We start from the raw sequence: 13,854 nt of genomic DNA, 5'->3' as shown, positions 1-13,854 counted from the left end.
TTCCAAATTTTCTCCTTGATGTCCATCTTTAGATGACAACCTAATGGGCCTGAGAAAGACACGTGCACGTTCTGCCGCGCAGCGTCGGTAATTTCTCCCCCACTACCAACCGTCTCCCCCGACTCCTTAACAGATTCGGACACAGATAACCCCACCTCGCTATCCTGTGTGGGACCCACGGCCCTACCCGGCAACCCTTGGCCCTTCTCACACGTCCACACTCTCCCAAACTGAGGTGAAGCCATTTCCCCACCCGCCCATGAATCTAAGAAAGATTTTAAACAAGTCAATAGTGTTCCTGCGTGTGGTGCAACAGTTGACTCACCGCCTGAGCCCGAAGCCGCAGAAGGCCGTGGGTTCGTTCCCCTTCCGTCCGCCATGCTTGGCTCTGGAGCATCCGATTGGCGCCGACTCCTGTCAGCCTGGCCCTGCCTCAGGACCGCGGGTGTAGTGCTGCGAGACCTGCAAGGAGAACGACACCTGGGTAGTGTGTCCACATGATCACATACCCGCCCAACCTCCTTATGCTCCTGCCTGTAGTTCCGCACCATGTCCCGCTTCCCTGCCTGGCCCTCCCGGCCGTAAGCGCTGCGCCGCTGACCTGGCGAGCTCCTGCCTGATGACCCAGACGCACTGCGCCGCTGCCTCCACCTCCGTTCCCTTGAAACCGATCTCCTCCTGCTAAGCCTGCTTGATGACCTGCTCCTCTCTCTACCCCTCCACCCGTCAGCCAGAGGAATCCTGTCATGCCTGGCACTGACGCCGCGCTGCTCCCTGCTGCGATGCGGCCTAGGGCTCCGCGAGAGACCCCGCCGTCCCTTGGAGCCGTCCCTGTGGCCCTCCCGCTCTCTCCCAGCCCGTCCTGTCACCATGCCCTGGGCTGATTCCTGGGAGCTATCCCGACCCGCTGAACCTGGCCCCTGCTGGGCCGCCTTGCGAACTGGGGATGCCACCTGTCTGTCCTGGCGCCTCCGGTCCACCAAAGCCGCGGGCCCTGCCGGCCCCAAGGTACCTGGCTGAGCGGACCCGCCGTCTGCGTCCCTCGTGCTGCACCTGGCCCCACTAGAGGCCGCCCCCGTTGTGTCCCCTTGCACAGGGGCTCCCCCTGCCATCAGGGGGACCGCCTGTCCTCTAGAGGCCTCCGTTCTGCCCCCCGCCCGCTGCCCGGCCCCAGCGCCATTCCCTGACTCACCGGGCCGCTCACTGCTTCCTCCATCCGATCCGCTCTGCTCCCTGGCTCCAGCCGCAACCGTCCCGCCTGCCGCCTCCCGGCGGGGCGCACACCGCGTGGTAGGCCGCGGCCTAGCTGCTGCCCGCGCCCGGCCAGCACCGCGTCGAACAGACGGTGCCGGCCGCGGTCTCTCCACTCCGCTGGGGCCCGCTACCTCATCCAGGGCCCTAACAGACTCCGCCGACGGGCTCCTCCGTCTGCCGACTTCAGGCTCCATGCCTGGGCTCAGCCGCTGGGGCGGTCTCGCCCTCCTCATGGAACGCCGTGCAGCCGCCGCAGGGGCTGCAGGGGGGGGACCCTGAGCCCCCAGTTGCTCATGAAGCCAGGCCAGTCCTCTATCCCGCACAGCAGCTCTCACTCCCTCCAGGATTTCTTCCATTATTGCCATAATCTGAAAGACAAAGAAAAAACCAACCCAGACCTGCCAAAACAATTACCAGGTAAGTGTCAGTTTAGTTAAAATGTCCCTTACTCATAAAATGGCCGCTTAATATACTCCTATTATCCAGCCCCCATTTTCCAATGACCACGCCCCTTTAACTGGTTACTCCCCTGCCTACTCCTGGCTCTGTCAAGGCCCACTCCCCTGACTGCGCTGTTCCATGGGCTTCATTAATATGCCGCATGGCCGAGTGCAGGTCAGGCAGTCCATGACCTGCGCTGACTACCAATACTGAATGAGGGAGTAGAGCCTGGGCTGAATGACTCACAGCATGATACCTATGCTATACTGATTTATGGTAGTGCAGAATACAGTTTAACCTGCGTTCAACGCTCCCATATACGCTGCTGTAAACATATAGGTTGTTATTAGCGTTGCCGTTATATGTTAGTAAAATGTTGTAACCAGACTAAATCATTTCAGCACAATAACCTATGCTAACACTTGTTAACTGTAACAGACTTAATGATGCCTGCATATTCAACCTTTTAAGCCTCTGCGCAGGCGACCAAATACCGTATGTGACTTACCCTGACTTATTACGCCTCTGCGCAGGCATCCATGCAATGACTTTTTGAATTTGCTCCATAATTGCTACCATTTTGCATATAAAATAAAAACGATTTAAAACAAAGACTGACGGGAATGGCACGATCTCACCCTGTACTACCGTCAACCTCATTGCACATGTGATGGAGAAAGAAAAACTATTCTTTAAGGTGATTCTGTTAATGGATGCATTTGCCTGCTTTTTATGAGGGACAATTTATTGAACCATTCTTTGTTAATCATGAGATAACTTGAGATGCCCCCGTAGACTCCATTTCTGTCAGGGTTTCTTTGCTGTTTTAAACAGCAACCCTTTCTGTTTCAGTGATTGAGTTTTCAGCTGCAATTACTATGAGCTGCTTCTGCTTGTTGCCACGGTTAATCACCTGTGAGTAGTAATCAACCCTGCTGCTAATCAGTTCTGCCTATTTAAGCAGCTAAGCCCAGAACCTCCTTGCCCTTGCGTGGTTTCCTGTTTCCCAGAAGTCTCCTTGTTCCTGTGTTTCCTGTTTGCTCCTGGTTCCTGACTCCGGCCTTGTTCCTGACTCCGCTGCTCTCCGTGCTCCTGATCCTGGCTTGTCTGACTACCCGCTCTGGTGACTGACCCCTGCTTGATTTCTGGACTTTGCTTTTGTTATTTATTTGTTATTTATTAATAAAGGTGTGTTTGCATCTACTTCTGTCTCTGTCTGGTTCCTGGTCCCTGACAATTTCATAATGGGGATTAATTGCTAACTTTGCAAAAAGTGTGAAAAAAAAAAGGACAACCGAAAAATGAACAACTGCAGTATCAAAAAATGCTTTAACTTAAAGTGTAAACTCCTAAAGTTACAGTGAGGGAAAAAAGTATATGATCCCCTGCTGATTTTGACAGTTTGCCCATTGACAAAAAGAAAAATTATCAGTGTATAATTTTGATGGTAGATGTATTTTAACAGTGAGAGACAGAATAACAAAAAAAAAAAATCCAGAAAAATGCATGTTAAAAAAGTTATAGATTGATTTGCATGTCAATGAGTGATATAAGTATTTGACCCCTTTGACTTAGTACTTGGTGGCAAAACCCTTGTTGGCAATCACAGAGGTCAGACGTTTCTTGTTGTTTGCCACCAGATTTGCACACATCTCAGGAGGGATTTTGTCCCACTCCTCCTTTCAGATCCTCACTAAGTCATTAAGGTTTCAAGGCTGACATTTGACAATTTGAACCTTCAGCTCCCTCCACAGATTTTCTATGGCATTAAGGTCTGGAGACTGGCTAGGCCATGGACCTTAATGTGCTTTCTTTGTTGCCTTGGCTGTGTGTTTTAGGTCATTGTCATGCTGGAACACCCATCCATGACCCATTTTCAAAGCCCTGGCTGAGGGAAGGAGGTTCTTACCCAAACATTAATGGTACTTGGCCCCGTCCATCGTACCTTTGATGTGGTGCAGTTGTCCCCTTAGCAGAAAAACACCTGCAAAGCATAATGTATCCACCTCCATGTTTGACAGTGGGGATGGTGTTCTTGGGTTCATAGGCAGCATTCCTCCTCCTCCAAACAAGGTGAGTTGAGTTGATGCCAAAGAGTTTGATTTTGGTCTCATCTGACAATAACACTTTCACCCAGTTCTTCTCTGAATCACTCAGATGTTCATTGTAAAACTTCAGATAGGCATGTACATGTTCTGGGCTATTTCCTCACCGTTCTCATGATAATTGAAACTCCATGAGGTGAGATCTTGCATGGAGAACCAGACTGAGGGAAACTGACAGTTATTTTGTGTTTCTATCATTTGCGAATAATAACACCAACTGTTGTCACCTTCTCACCAAGCTGCTTGGCGATGGTCTTGTAGCCCATTCCAGCCTTGTGTAGATCTACAATCTTGTCCCTGACATCCTTGGACAGCTCATTGGTCTTGGCCATGGTGGAGAGTTTGGAATCTGATTGATTGATTGATTGATTGCTTCTGTGGACAGGTGTCTTTTATACAGGTAACAAGCTGAGATTAGGAGCACTCCCTTTAAGAGAGTGCTCCTAATCTCAGCTTGTTACCTGTATAAAAGACACCTGGGAGCCAGAAATCTTGCTGATTGATAGGGGATCAAATACTTATTTCACTCATTAACATGCAAATAAATGTATAACTTTTTTGACATGTGCTTATTTGTATATTGTTTTGTTATTCTGTCTCTCCCTTAAAATACACCTGCCATTAAAATTATAGACTGACCATTTCTTTGTCAGTGGGCAAATGTTCAAAATCAACAGGGGATCAACTACTTTTTTCTCTCACTGTATTTAAATTAGAAGTTCACAACAGTGGTAGTTTTCTTTAAATCTTTTTATCAGTTTTGTGATTGGTGGAAAATAGTACTGGTGATATCCTATGATGACAACCATCCTCGCATCTATCAACACCATTAATAATAGAGTGGAAAAGTTGGAATCTCCTGAAGCTGAAGTTCTTTGACCTTTCATTGAAATCTCACACATTCACTCAGGGTAACAGCATGTCCACTACTCCCTCACAAATTTTGTCAACTCACGCAATAACACCCGCACATTTAGTCTTCTACAAGTAGAAAAGACATTCTTGAAAGCAAAGATTTGAACTTAGTCTCTTTGCTTATTGCTTCCCAAGACCTTGTTGAGAGCAGGTCGTATAGTTACAGGGATCTATCCAAGTCCAGTGAACCCAGATTAAACAAGAAATTATCCTTAACTGAGTTTGTTCTAGCTTTCAGGCTCTATAGGATATGTTCATCTAGGGAAGAACTGGATCTATATATGCTCAAACTGGTAGACTTGGGACACATGAATGGGAGCTTCACCTTTTACGACTATCACAAATCTTTGCACTTTAATTTTCACTCTGACTAGAGCAAACTTGATAGAGAGATATTGTACACACATTTTGCGGGTCTTAAGCCTTTGTCGGGTGCTTTATGTCCTTCCAGTTCCCATTCTATCAAATTGTGCCCTAACTAGGTCAACCTACCCACCACAAGTCAGGCTTCCACTTTCACAAATAAAACCAAGCAAAGAGAACTCAAGTATAAACTAGGCAGGTCTGTAGTGTTCTCGGCTTGCTGGGGGCACCCACTGGGATATTTCCTGGTGGGCTCCCCCTGTCCTGGGCCACAGCACTGGGCGAGTGGCTCTAAAGCCTCCCTTCCTTCAGTGCCAGGCCGATCCTCCAGGCTCCTGGTGCGCCAAGAGGAACCCTCTCACAGGGAGTCAGTGAGTGTCTGCCTGTGTGTGTGTGTGTGTGTCTGTCAGTGAGTGTTTGACTGTCAGTGTGTGTGTGTCTGTCAACGAGTGTCTGTCTGTGTGTGTGTGTATGTGTATCTGTCAGTGAGTGAGTGTATGTATGTCAGTGAGTGTGTGTGTGTGTCCGTGTGTGAGTTTATGTCTGTCAGTGAGTGTCTGTGTGTGTGTGTCAGTGAGTGAGTGTCTGTCAGCAGTGTGTGTGTGTTTGTGTCAGTGAGTGAGGTATGTCTGTCAGTGAGTGTGTGTCTGTGTCTGTCAGTGAGTGTCTGTGTGTGTGTCTGTCAGTGAGTGAGTATATGTCTGTCAGTGGTCATATTTGTGTCTGTCAGTGATTGAGTGTATGTCTGTCAGTGAGTGTTGTGTATGTATGTCTGTGAGTGTCTGTCTGTATGTCTGTCAGTGAGTGTCTGTGTGTGTCTGTCAGTAAATGAGTGTAGTTCTGTCAGTGAGTTTCTGTGTGTGTGTGTGTGTCAGTGAGTGTGTGTTTGTGTGTCTGTCAGTGAGTTTGTGTCTGCCAGTGTGTGTCTGCCAGTGTGTGTCTGTCAATGTGAAATTATCCTTAACTGAGTTTGTTCTAGCTTTCAGGCTCTATAGGATATGTTCATCTAGGGAAGAACTGGATCTATATATGCTCAAACTGGTAGACTTGGGACACATGAATGGGAGTTTCACCTTTTACGACTATCACAAATCTTTTCCAGCCAAGGCTATTATTGCACTTTAATATTCACTCTGACTAGAGCAACCTTGATAGAGAGATATTGTACACACATTTTGCGGGTCTTAAGCCTTTGTCGGGTGCTTTATGTCCTTCCAGTTCCCATTCTATCAACTTGTGCCCTAACTAGGTCAACCTACCCACCACAAGTCAGGCTTCCACTTTCACAAATAAAACCAAGCAAAGAGAACTCAAATATAAACTGAGCAGGTCTGTAGTGTTCTCGGCTTGCTGGGGGCACCCACTGGGATATTTCCTGGTGGCTCACCCTGTCCTGGACCACAGCAGTTGGCGAGTGGCTCTAAAGCCGCCCTTCCTTCAGTGCTAGGCAGATCCTCCAGGCGCCTGGTGCGCCAAGAGGAGCCCTCTCACAGGGAGTCAGTGAGTGTCTGCGTGGGTGTGTGTGTGTGTCTGTCAGTGAGTGTCTGCCTGTGTGTGTCTGTCAGTGAGTGAGTGAATGTACGTCAGTGAGTGTCTGTCTGTCTGTCTGTATGTGTGTCTGTCAGTGAGTGAGTGTATGTATGTCAGTGAGTGTCTGTGTGTGTGTCTGTCAGTGAGTGAATGTCTGTCAGTGAGTTTGTGTGTGTGTGTCAGTGTGTGAGTTTATGTCTGTCAGTGAGTTTTTGTGTGTGTGTGTCAGTGAGTGAGTGCCTGTCTGTGTGTCAGTGAGTGTATGTCTGTCAGCAGTGTGTGTGTGTTTGTGTCAGTGAGTGAGGTATGTCTGTCAGTGAGTGTGTGTCTGTGTCTGTCAGTCAGTGTCTGTGTGTGTGTGTGTGTGTGTGTGTGTGTGTGTGTGTGTCTGTCAGTGAGTGAGTATATGTCTGTCATTGGTCGTATTTGTGTGTGTCAGTGATTAAGTGTATGTCTGTCAGTGAGTGTTGTGTATGTATGTCTGTGAGTGTCTGTCTGTATGTCTGTCAGTGAGTGTCTGTGTGTGTCTGTCAGTAAATGAGTGTAGGTCTGTCAGTGAGTTTATGTGTGTGTGTGTGTGTGTCAGTGAGTGTGTGTTTGTGTGCCTGTCAGTGAGTGTTTGTGTCTGCCAGTGTGTGTCTGTCAGTGAATGAGTGACATGAGGGGGCAGCAAAATGGAACTTTGCCTAGGGTGGCAGAAATCCTTGCACTGGCCCTGTCTGTATTGTACAACCCACTCACAGTAAGCATGGGTCAATGGTTTCATGCTGGGGCCTTTCAGTCACTTTTTTGTGTTGAAGTACTTACCCTATTGGCATAGCCACTGGTAAGTTCAATAAGAAAAAGATAATCAACCTCTAGGCTCCTCATTCCATAGCTAAACCAAGCCTTAATGCCTTAATACCATATGAACAATTTTTACTCCAATATGCTACAGTAGATAATGCCATACAAGCAATTTTGAAGACCAAAAACGATATTTCCAACTACTTTAAATTGTTTCCTATTTGTCCTTTCTTTGTGGCACCTACATTGTATTAAATGGAGGGACAATACTATTTTGCTAAAAGACTTACTTTCAGGGACAAAATCATCCCTACGTTATTTGATGTTTTTGCTCAAACCCACTGTTGGCACCTCTTTAATGTTTGCAGATGCCTGGTTGAGATCCATTACCTAGATGACTTTCTAACAGTGGAAAAGGGTAAGTTCATACCCCATGGCATTAACAGCACTACTGCTTTGTTCTCTAAACTAGATGTTCCACTCTCACAGGACAAGACTATGTGTCCCACTACTAGGTTTTTTTGTTTTTTTTGCTAGATATCTACCTAGATTCTACCTTAATGCAGTTCAGTCTGCATCAATTAAAGATCCAGCAAATTTGGGAAGACATGGACTTTTTCATTAATCGTGGCTCCTGTCCTCGCAGAGATCTTCAGTTCGCCTAATTTTGAAATGCGTATAATCTTTCAGGGATTCTCCATTATCCATATGCCCACAAATACATATAGATATATGGAGGAAACAAGTAAGAGGCAATACTTGACCTAGACTGAAGTTTATAGTGGTGAGCTGACAAATGGCTGCTGTGTGAATAAGCTCCTTCGTATTTTGGTTATTTAAATTGACCTGTATACGGAATCCACAATTTTTTTTTTATAGTTGTGACTATTAATATAATGTGACCAGAACTATTGGCAGCTGCTTTAAAACTTTAAAATGCATTGACGAATATTTTACTCAGATATTTAATGCTTCCACTTAATGAACAGAAGATAAAAGACAGTAAGAATGTTCATTTAAATCATACATTTTACAATGTCTGCCCTTTTCAGACTAGAAGTCACCTGTAGCTTTTCATCTATGACATGTCTTATAGAAGCATCACATTTCTTTACTGGTCGACAGATACTTCTGCTCTTCTCTAAGATGACAGTTATCTTTTTTATGCCATCTTCTATGCCCTCTGGGGTTTCTAAATTCCACCGACAGTTGAGCTTCCAAATATATTTCACAGCTATTACTAAAAAAAACACACTTACTTTTCTCTAAGTAAAACTTTTTTTGTGATAAAATATAGTGACCTTACAGTGTACATAGTACATGTCATAAACTATTTCTAAAAAAAAATCTCTGTATGGAAAAAAGCTAGAAGACCAGAAATTGGTACATTTTCAAAGTGTTTTAATACAATGGACATCTATGGTCATAGTGCAGTACATTTCTTAAAAATACTTTGCACTGCTGAACTTTTTATCTTCTAAATCAAGTAAGAATCCTGTCCTGTTTTTCATAAAGAATCTAGTGAAGCCTGGCAGTGTTACAACATTTATCTGTAATGTTCTTCTTGAATAGTTTTTTATAAATTAATTTTAAATATATGAGAATTAGGATTATGCTGTTTAATTATGTGCAGAAATGGCACTCTGTAGGGATTCCAGAAACACCTGGTGCTTGCACCCAATGGAAAAATTGATGACGCTTCCACTAACAAGGAGGTCTGGATGTCTTCACATATCCCCACTTTTCTGGGTTCCCTCATCTCTATACATAAATAACTTTATGCTACTGATCCTTTCTAGTATCTCAAAGAAAATCTAACTATAAACAAGCACATAGCCGAGTATTAAATGTGAGGCCACCACAATACATTACAAATAGCAAGGTGTACATCGAAGTTTTGTTCTCCAGCACCCCCTCCTGACAGTCAGCATGAGGGGTACCATTCCCTCTCCATAAGTAGACTGGCAATACTATTGATCTTTCTTTTGATAAAAGGTGACTGCCCTATACCAACTATAGCAATCAGGGGTGAAAGAGTCTCACATCTGGGACTTTAGCCACCAAAGCCTCTCCCCCAGCAAAATCTATGGTGTTGTGCATTTTTTGGAGCTATTTAATATACATTCTAAATTATGTATTTATTTCCTGTTCTACTTCAACAACTGGTGAAATTGTTTAATGAAAGTTTGAACATGATAAGACCATGAAGATGTTTGAATATATACCTACATAAGTATAATATATGAAATAGGTTCTTGCTCAAAAAATACAATGTTTATCATTCCATTTGTTGTTTTGGTTCTATATTTCCTATTTATTGACATGATGATAGGAACATTAGTTGATAAATAAATGACTTGGGTAAAAAAAAAAAAAAGATAAGGCAGGTTTGCAAGAAAATCTAACGCCTCCAGGGCTCTCTAACAGGGCTAGACTTACTTTTAATGGGTTCCTCCAACTAAGAATAGTGTTTTAATTGTTGGCATGCTCCTTCTAATCCCTTCTCCCACACCACCCTCATGTTAAAATAAAGACAAAATGCTAAATATATTGCACTGGTTGTCTGATAAAGAGTAGACTCGTGTGTTCTTATAGCATTCATCAAATCACATGTCATATATCATCATATGTTACCTTTTTAATCTATGAGATGAATTATCGGACTTTACTGCTAAATAATAAAGAAGGCAGTAGGGAAACCAGTATATGCATTGTTCACACTGTAGATCTGCTCAGCCCTATTTCACTAAAGCTGTAGACATTTCAGCCAATCTGCAAATGTTTTAAAGAAAAACATAAGCTGCAAAACTGCCTTTCTAAACTTAAGCCAAGAGAGAGAATTTGCTACCCAGCGGAGTTAAGCATGCCATATGTCGCAGCAATGCATCAATAGATAATGAATCACTTGATTGAGGAAAACTAGGTGGCCCACTTAAAGGACAATAAGCCCTAACAGTGAATTTGTCACTTCATACTGATTTTCCTGGAAGTTACTTGAGGAATTGATTGACTTAAACCACAGCCTTTGTAATGTCTGAAGATAAAAGAACATATTGTAGGAAAAAAAAAAAGGAATATGTTTATTTGTGATAGCTATAGTGGAAGAAAATATCAGCCTCTTTCATATTTGAAAACCTTCCTGACTTTTTGAAAAATGAGGATTTAATATCACATTAATAATAAGATTAATGTAATTGTTTTCACAAAATTTTGTGACATACAAACACAGCTGTAGCTATTATTATTAATATTATTGGCATTTATATAGTGCTAACTTATTTCACATGAACAATAGATTGACGAGGATCCTGCACAAATGAGCTTACCATTTTCGATTAGATGGGGTATAAAACACAATACGAGGAACAGTGTGAGGAATAGGAAGTGACAGGGTCGAAAAGTAGCAGAACTGGAAGGCGAGAGTAAAGTCTAGAGTAGACATCCAGTAGTAGAGATTGGATAGAAGAAACTGGAGACTCGATATAAAGCTGTTGGAGAAAGATTAGGGGAGACGAGGTACATCTCGGTGTCATCATCATACAGGTGGTAGCCCGAGGACACAGCCTTGGAGGACTACAAGCAATACAAGATGAGGGGAGGAGGTATTACCAGAAAAAGAGACTGTTAAGGATCAGTGAGAGAAATAGGATGTGATAGGACAGTGCCATGAAGCCCAAGGGTGTGAAGAGTTTGCAAATGGAGTGCATGATCACTAGTGTCAAAAGCAGCAGAGAGTTATGGAATAATTAGTATGGAGTAGTGGCCTTTGAATATAGCCACAATTAGGACATTTGTTACTTTAGTCAGAGTAGTCTGAGTACAATAGGATGAAGAATCCAGATTGAAGAGGGTCAAGGAGGGAGTTAGAGTTGAAAAAGTGTGTTAGACAATTACAGACAAGTCCTTCCATGCACTTTAAGGGGAAAGGGAGTAGAGATATGGTACAGAAGCCAGATGAGAAGGTAGGTCGAAAGATAGCTTTTTTTTAGCAGGGATACAAGAGTTGTATGTTTAAGGGAAGCGGGGACAATGCCGGAAGAAAGAAAGCAGCCGGCAAGCTATGGCTGGGATTGTGACAATATGAGAAAAATGTTGCTCACATTGTTAATAAAAATTCTGTGCTACCTTCTAGCACGGAATTTTTTTTTATTTATTTGTATGCAATAAATTATTTACATATATTTTTAGATTCCAATTTTAAGTTTTAAATTCTAGGTAGTGTGCTACAAAATGGCTGATGAAATACCACTCTCGGTTTTGTGCTGAAAAGTCTGATAAGTCTTTGAAATCATTACTGGTTAGTGTATCTACTAGAAGTAAACAATGTTGCCTCTTCAGCATCCATTTGTTAACTGAACATTTTAAAATGGAAACACGTTAGGCAATGTAAGCATGAAAACTATCCTGAGGGAAGCCACTGCAATAAGACACAGCTATAACTCTGTCCTTCCCAGGACAACAATGGAATTTCTAATTGTGCAGTTTATCATTTATACATAATTAATAAAGACAAAATTAAAATAACTTGAAGTAGTGCTGCAGCTTTTATCCACAGAATAGGTTGTAACTCTTGCCTGGTAGACCCCAAGTAAGTTGTCAAACTCTTCTCAAACAGTTTGTCTACTTACATTGGGATGGCACCATAACCTCTTCTGGTACAATAACCACTACATCATCCTATACCTGTTATGGTATTTGTAGAGTTCATTTAAGCTTCTGTTATATTTAGTTAATACAGACTTGAACTCTTCTGAATAATATAAACTAGAAAGAAATGGAAGATGTGTGGCTAACGTACATAGCGTATCTTAAAAACATAGAAACATAGAATGTGACGGCAGATAAGAACCATTCGGCCCATCTAGTCTTCCCAATATTTAGAAATACTTTTAATTAGTCCCTGGAATTCTCTTAAGTCTAAGATAGCCTTATGCCTATCCCACACATGCTTAAACTCTGTCACATTGTCAATCTCTACCACTTCAGCTTTTAGCATAACATATAATAAGGTTAGGACTACAAATCAGGTCAAAACAGTTAAACTATGTTCTGTTTAAGGACATGCTGTTTTTCTACCAATTATGCATATATTGGCAATACATATTGCACAGCTAAACATGTAGAGGCCACACTGTTTCTAAGCTAATTGCAAATTTCACAGTTGCAGTTAATGTTGTATCAGCACCAGCAGAGATGTATATGTTCACATTTGTTATGAATCATGTATTTTAGTTGACTACAGGGTTTTAATGTAAACATATTTTACAGTCACAGGGCAAAGTCATCAGGCTGGCCTCCGCCCACAGGAAGCTGGAGTTTGCCACAGGGACCACCCTATGGATGGGAGATGGCGACAAACAGAGATGGGAGAGATTTCTTCCTCAGGTAAGCACTGACTTTTTCTTTTTGTACTGTTTACATGTCCCCTCATTGTTTTAACCTACGAGTAGTTAAAAAGAAATAGCATAACTTGCTTATCATCAGCTCAGCTCCTTCATTCTCAAGAATGTGAGCTTTGCTTGGTAGATATCCCATTTTCCTTGGTGTGTGTTTTAAAATATTTTTCTTGCTACACTTGCAAAGCATTACTTTGTAAATTAGTCTCTAAATCTGCAGCAAATATAGATCATAATGTCATAATGCTTAACTAGGGTCTATGCATTTTAATGTATCTTGTTTATTATTAGCACTTACGCAACCCAGAGAGCGAAGCATTTCCTAATATTTCTGAGTAGTCCAACATTCAAATTTAAGATATTGCCTTTGTTTATATTAGACTAGTACTAGCCATTAAACTTTTTATTGGCTATTTGTTATTTAACTTCTTATTAACTTTTAGCCATTTAACTTCTTTTTACCAATGTTATGAATCTTGTCATTTATCGTATATTTTAAAGAAACAAATAACATTATTTTTGGATGATATAGCTCATGCTCTTTATTGTTTAATTGTAATACACATACCCAAGAAAATATGTGTTTCTTTTTATAGGCAAAAACATACCAGCATGCAATATTTGCTTCTTTCTTTGGGAAATGAAGAAGTATAAGTTAAATTATATTTTAGGAAGTAGACAAAATGATAGAATAAAAAGCAATGTAAAAAATCATTCAAAACAGACTGATATATTTTTCTAAATCCATGCAATATTTAAGTTGAGGATGCAAACATTTTTTCAAAAGTGTTTAACAACAGTGTTCTACAACAGAATTAAGATATTATTTGTTTCTCAGCTATTTTACCCTAAACTTTACAAATTGATAATTAAAATACCATTGTTTCCCTTTGTATTACTAGTGTACTGATCATACCTGATTTTTGTTAAATTTTCTGGTTATAATAGATTATTGGTCACGTGGAATGTAAGCCCTAAATTTAATTATACTGACTTCCTATATTTTCTTGATGTAGTAAACCTCTTTGTAATTAGTGTATTGTTCATTAATTGCTAAAAAAAAA

General features: G+C 42.0%; 1 protein-coding gene across 1 annotated transcript in view; it reads left to right on the top strand.

Moving 5' to 3' along the window:
* The window catches only part of FRMPD4 (FERM and PDZ domain containing 4), a 541,249-nt gene that overhangs the window by 298,506 nt on the left and 228,889 nt on the right, over window positions 1-13,854 (top strand). The window contains exon 2 of the mRNA XM_063457824.1: window positions 12,663-12,779. Within this exon, the coding sequence (XP_063313894.1) occupies window positions 12,663-12,779 (117 nt within the window). The remainder of the gene's footprint in view (window positions 1-12,662; window positions 12,780-13,854) is intronic.

This window comes from Pelobates fuscus, chromosome 1 (genome assembly GCF_036172605.1).
Source record: "Pelobates fuscus isolate aPelFus1 chromosome 1, aPelFus1.pri, whole genome shotgun sequence".
Lineage (NCBI taxonomy): Eukaryota > Metazoa > Chordata > Amphibia > Anura > Pelobatidae > Pelobates > Pelobates fuscus.
Note: the sequence above shows the minus strand (reverse complement) of the source record. Positions and strands in the feature narration are given on the sequence as shown.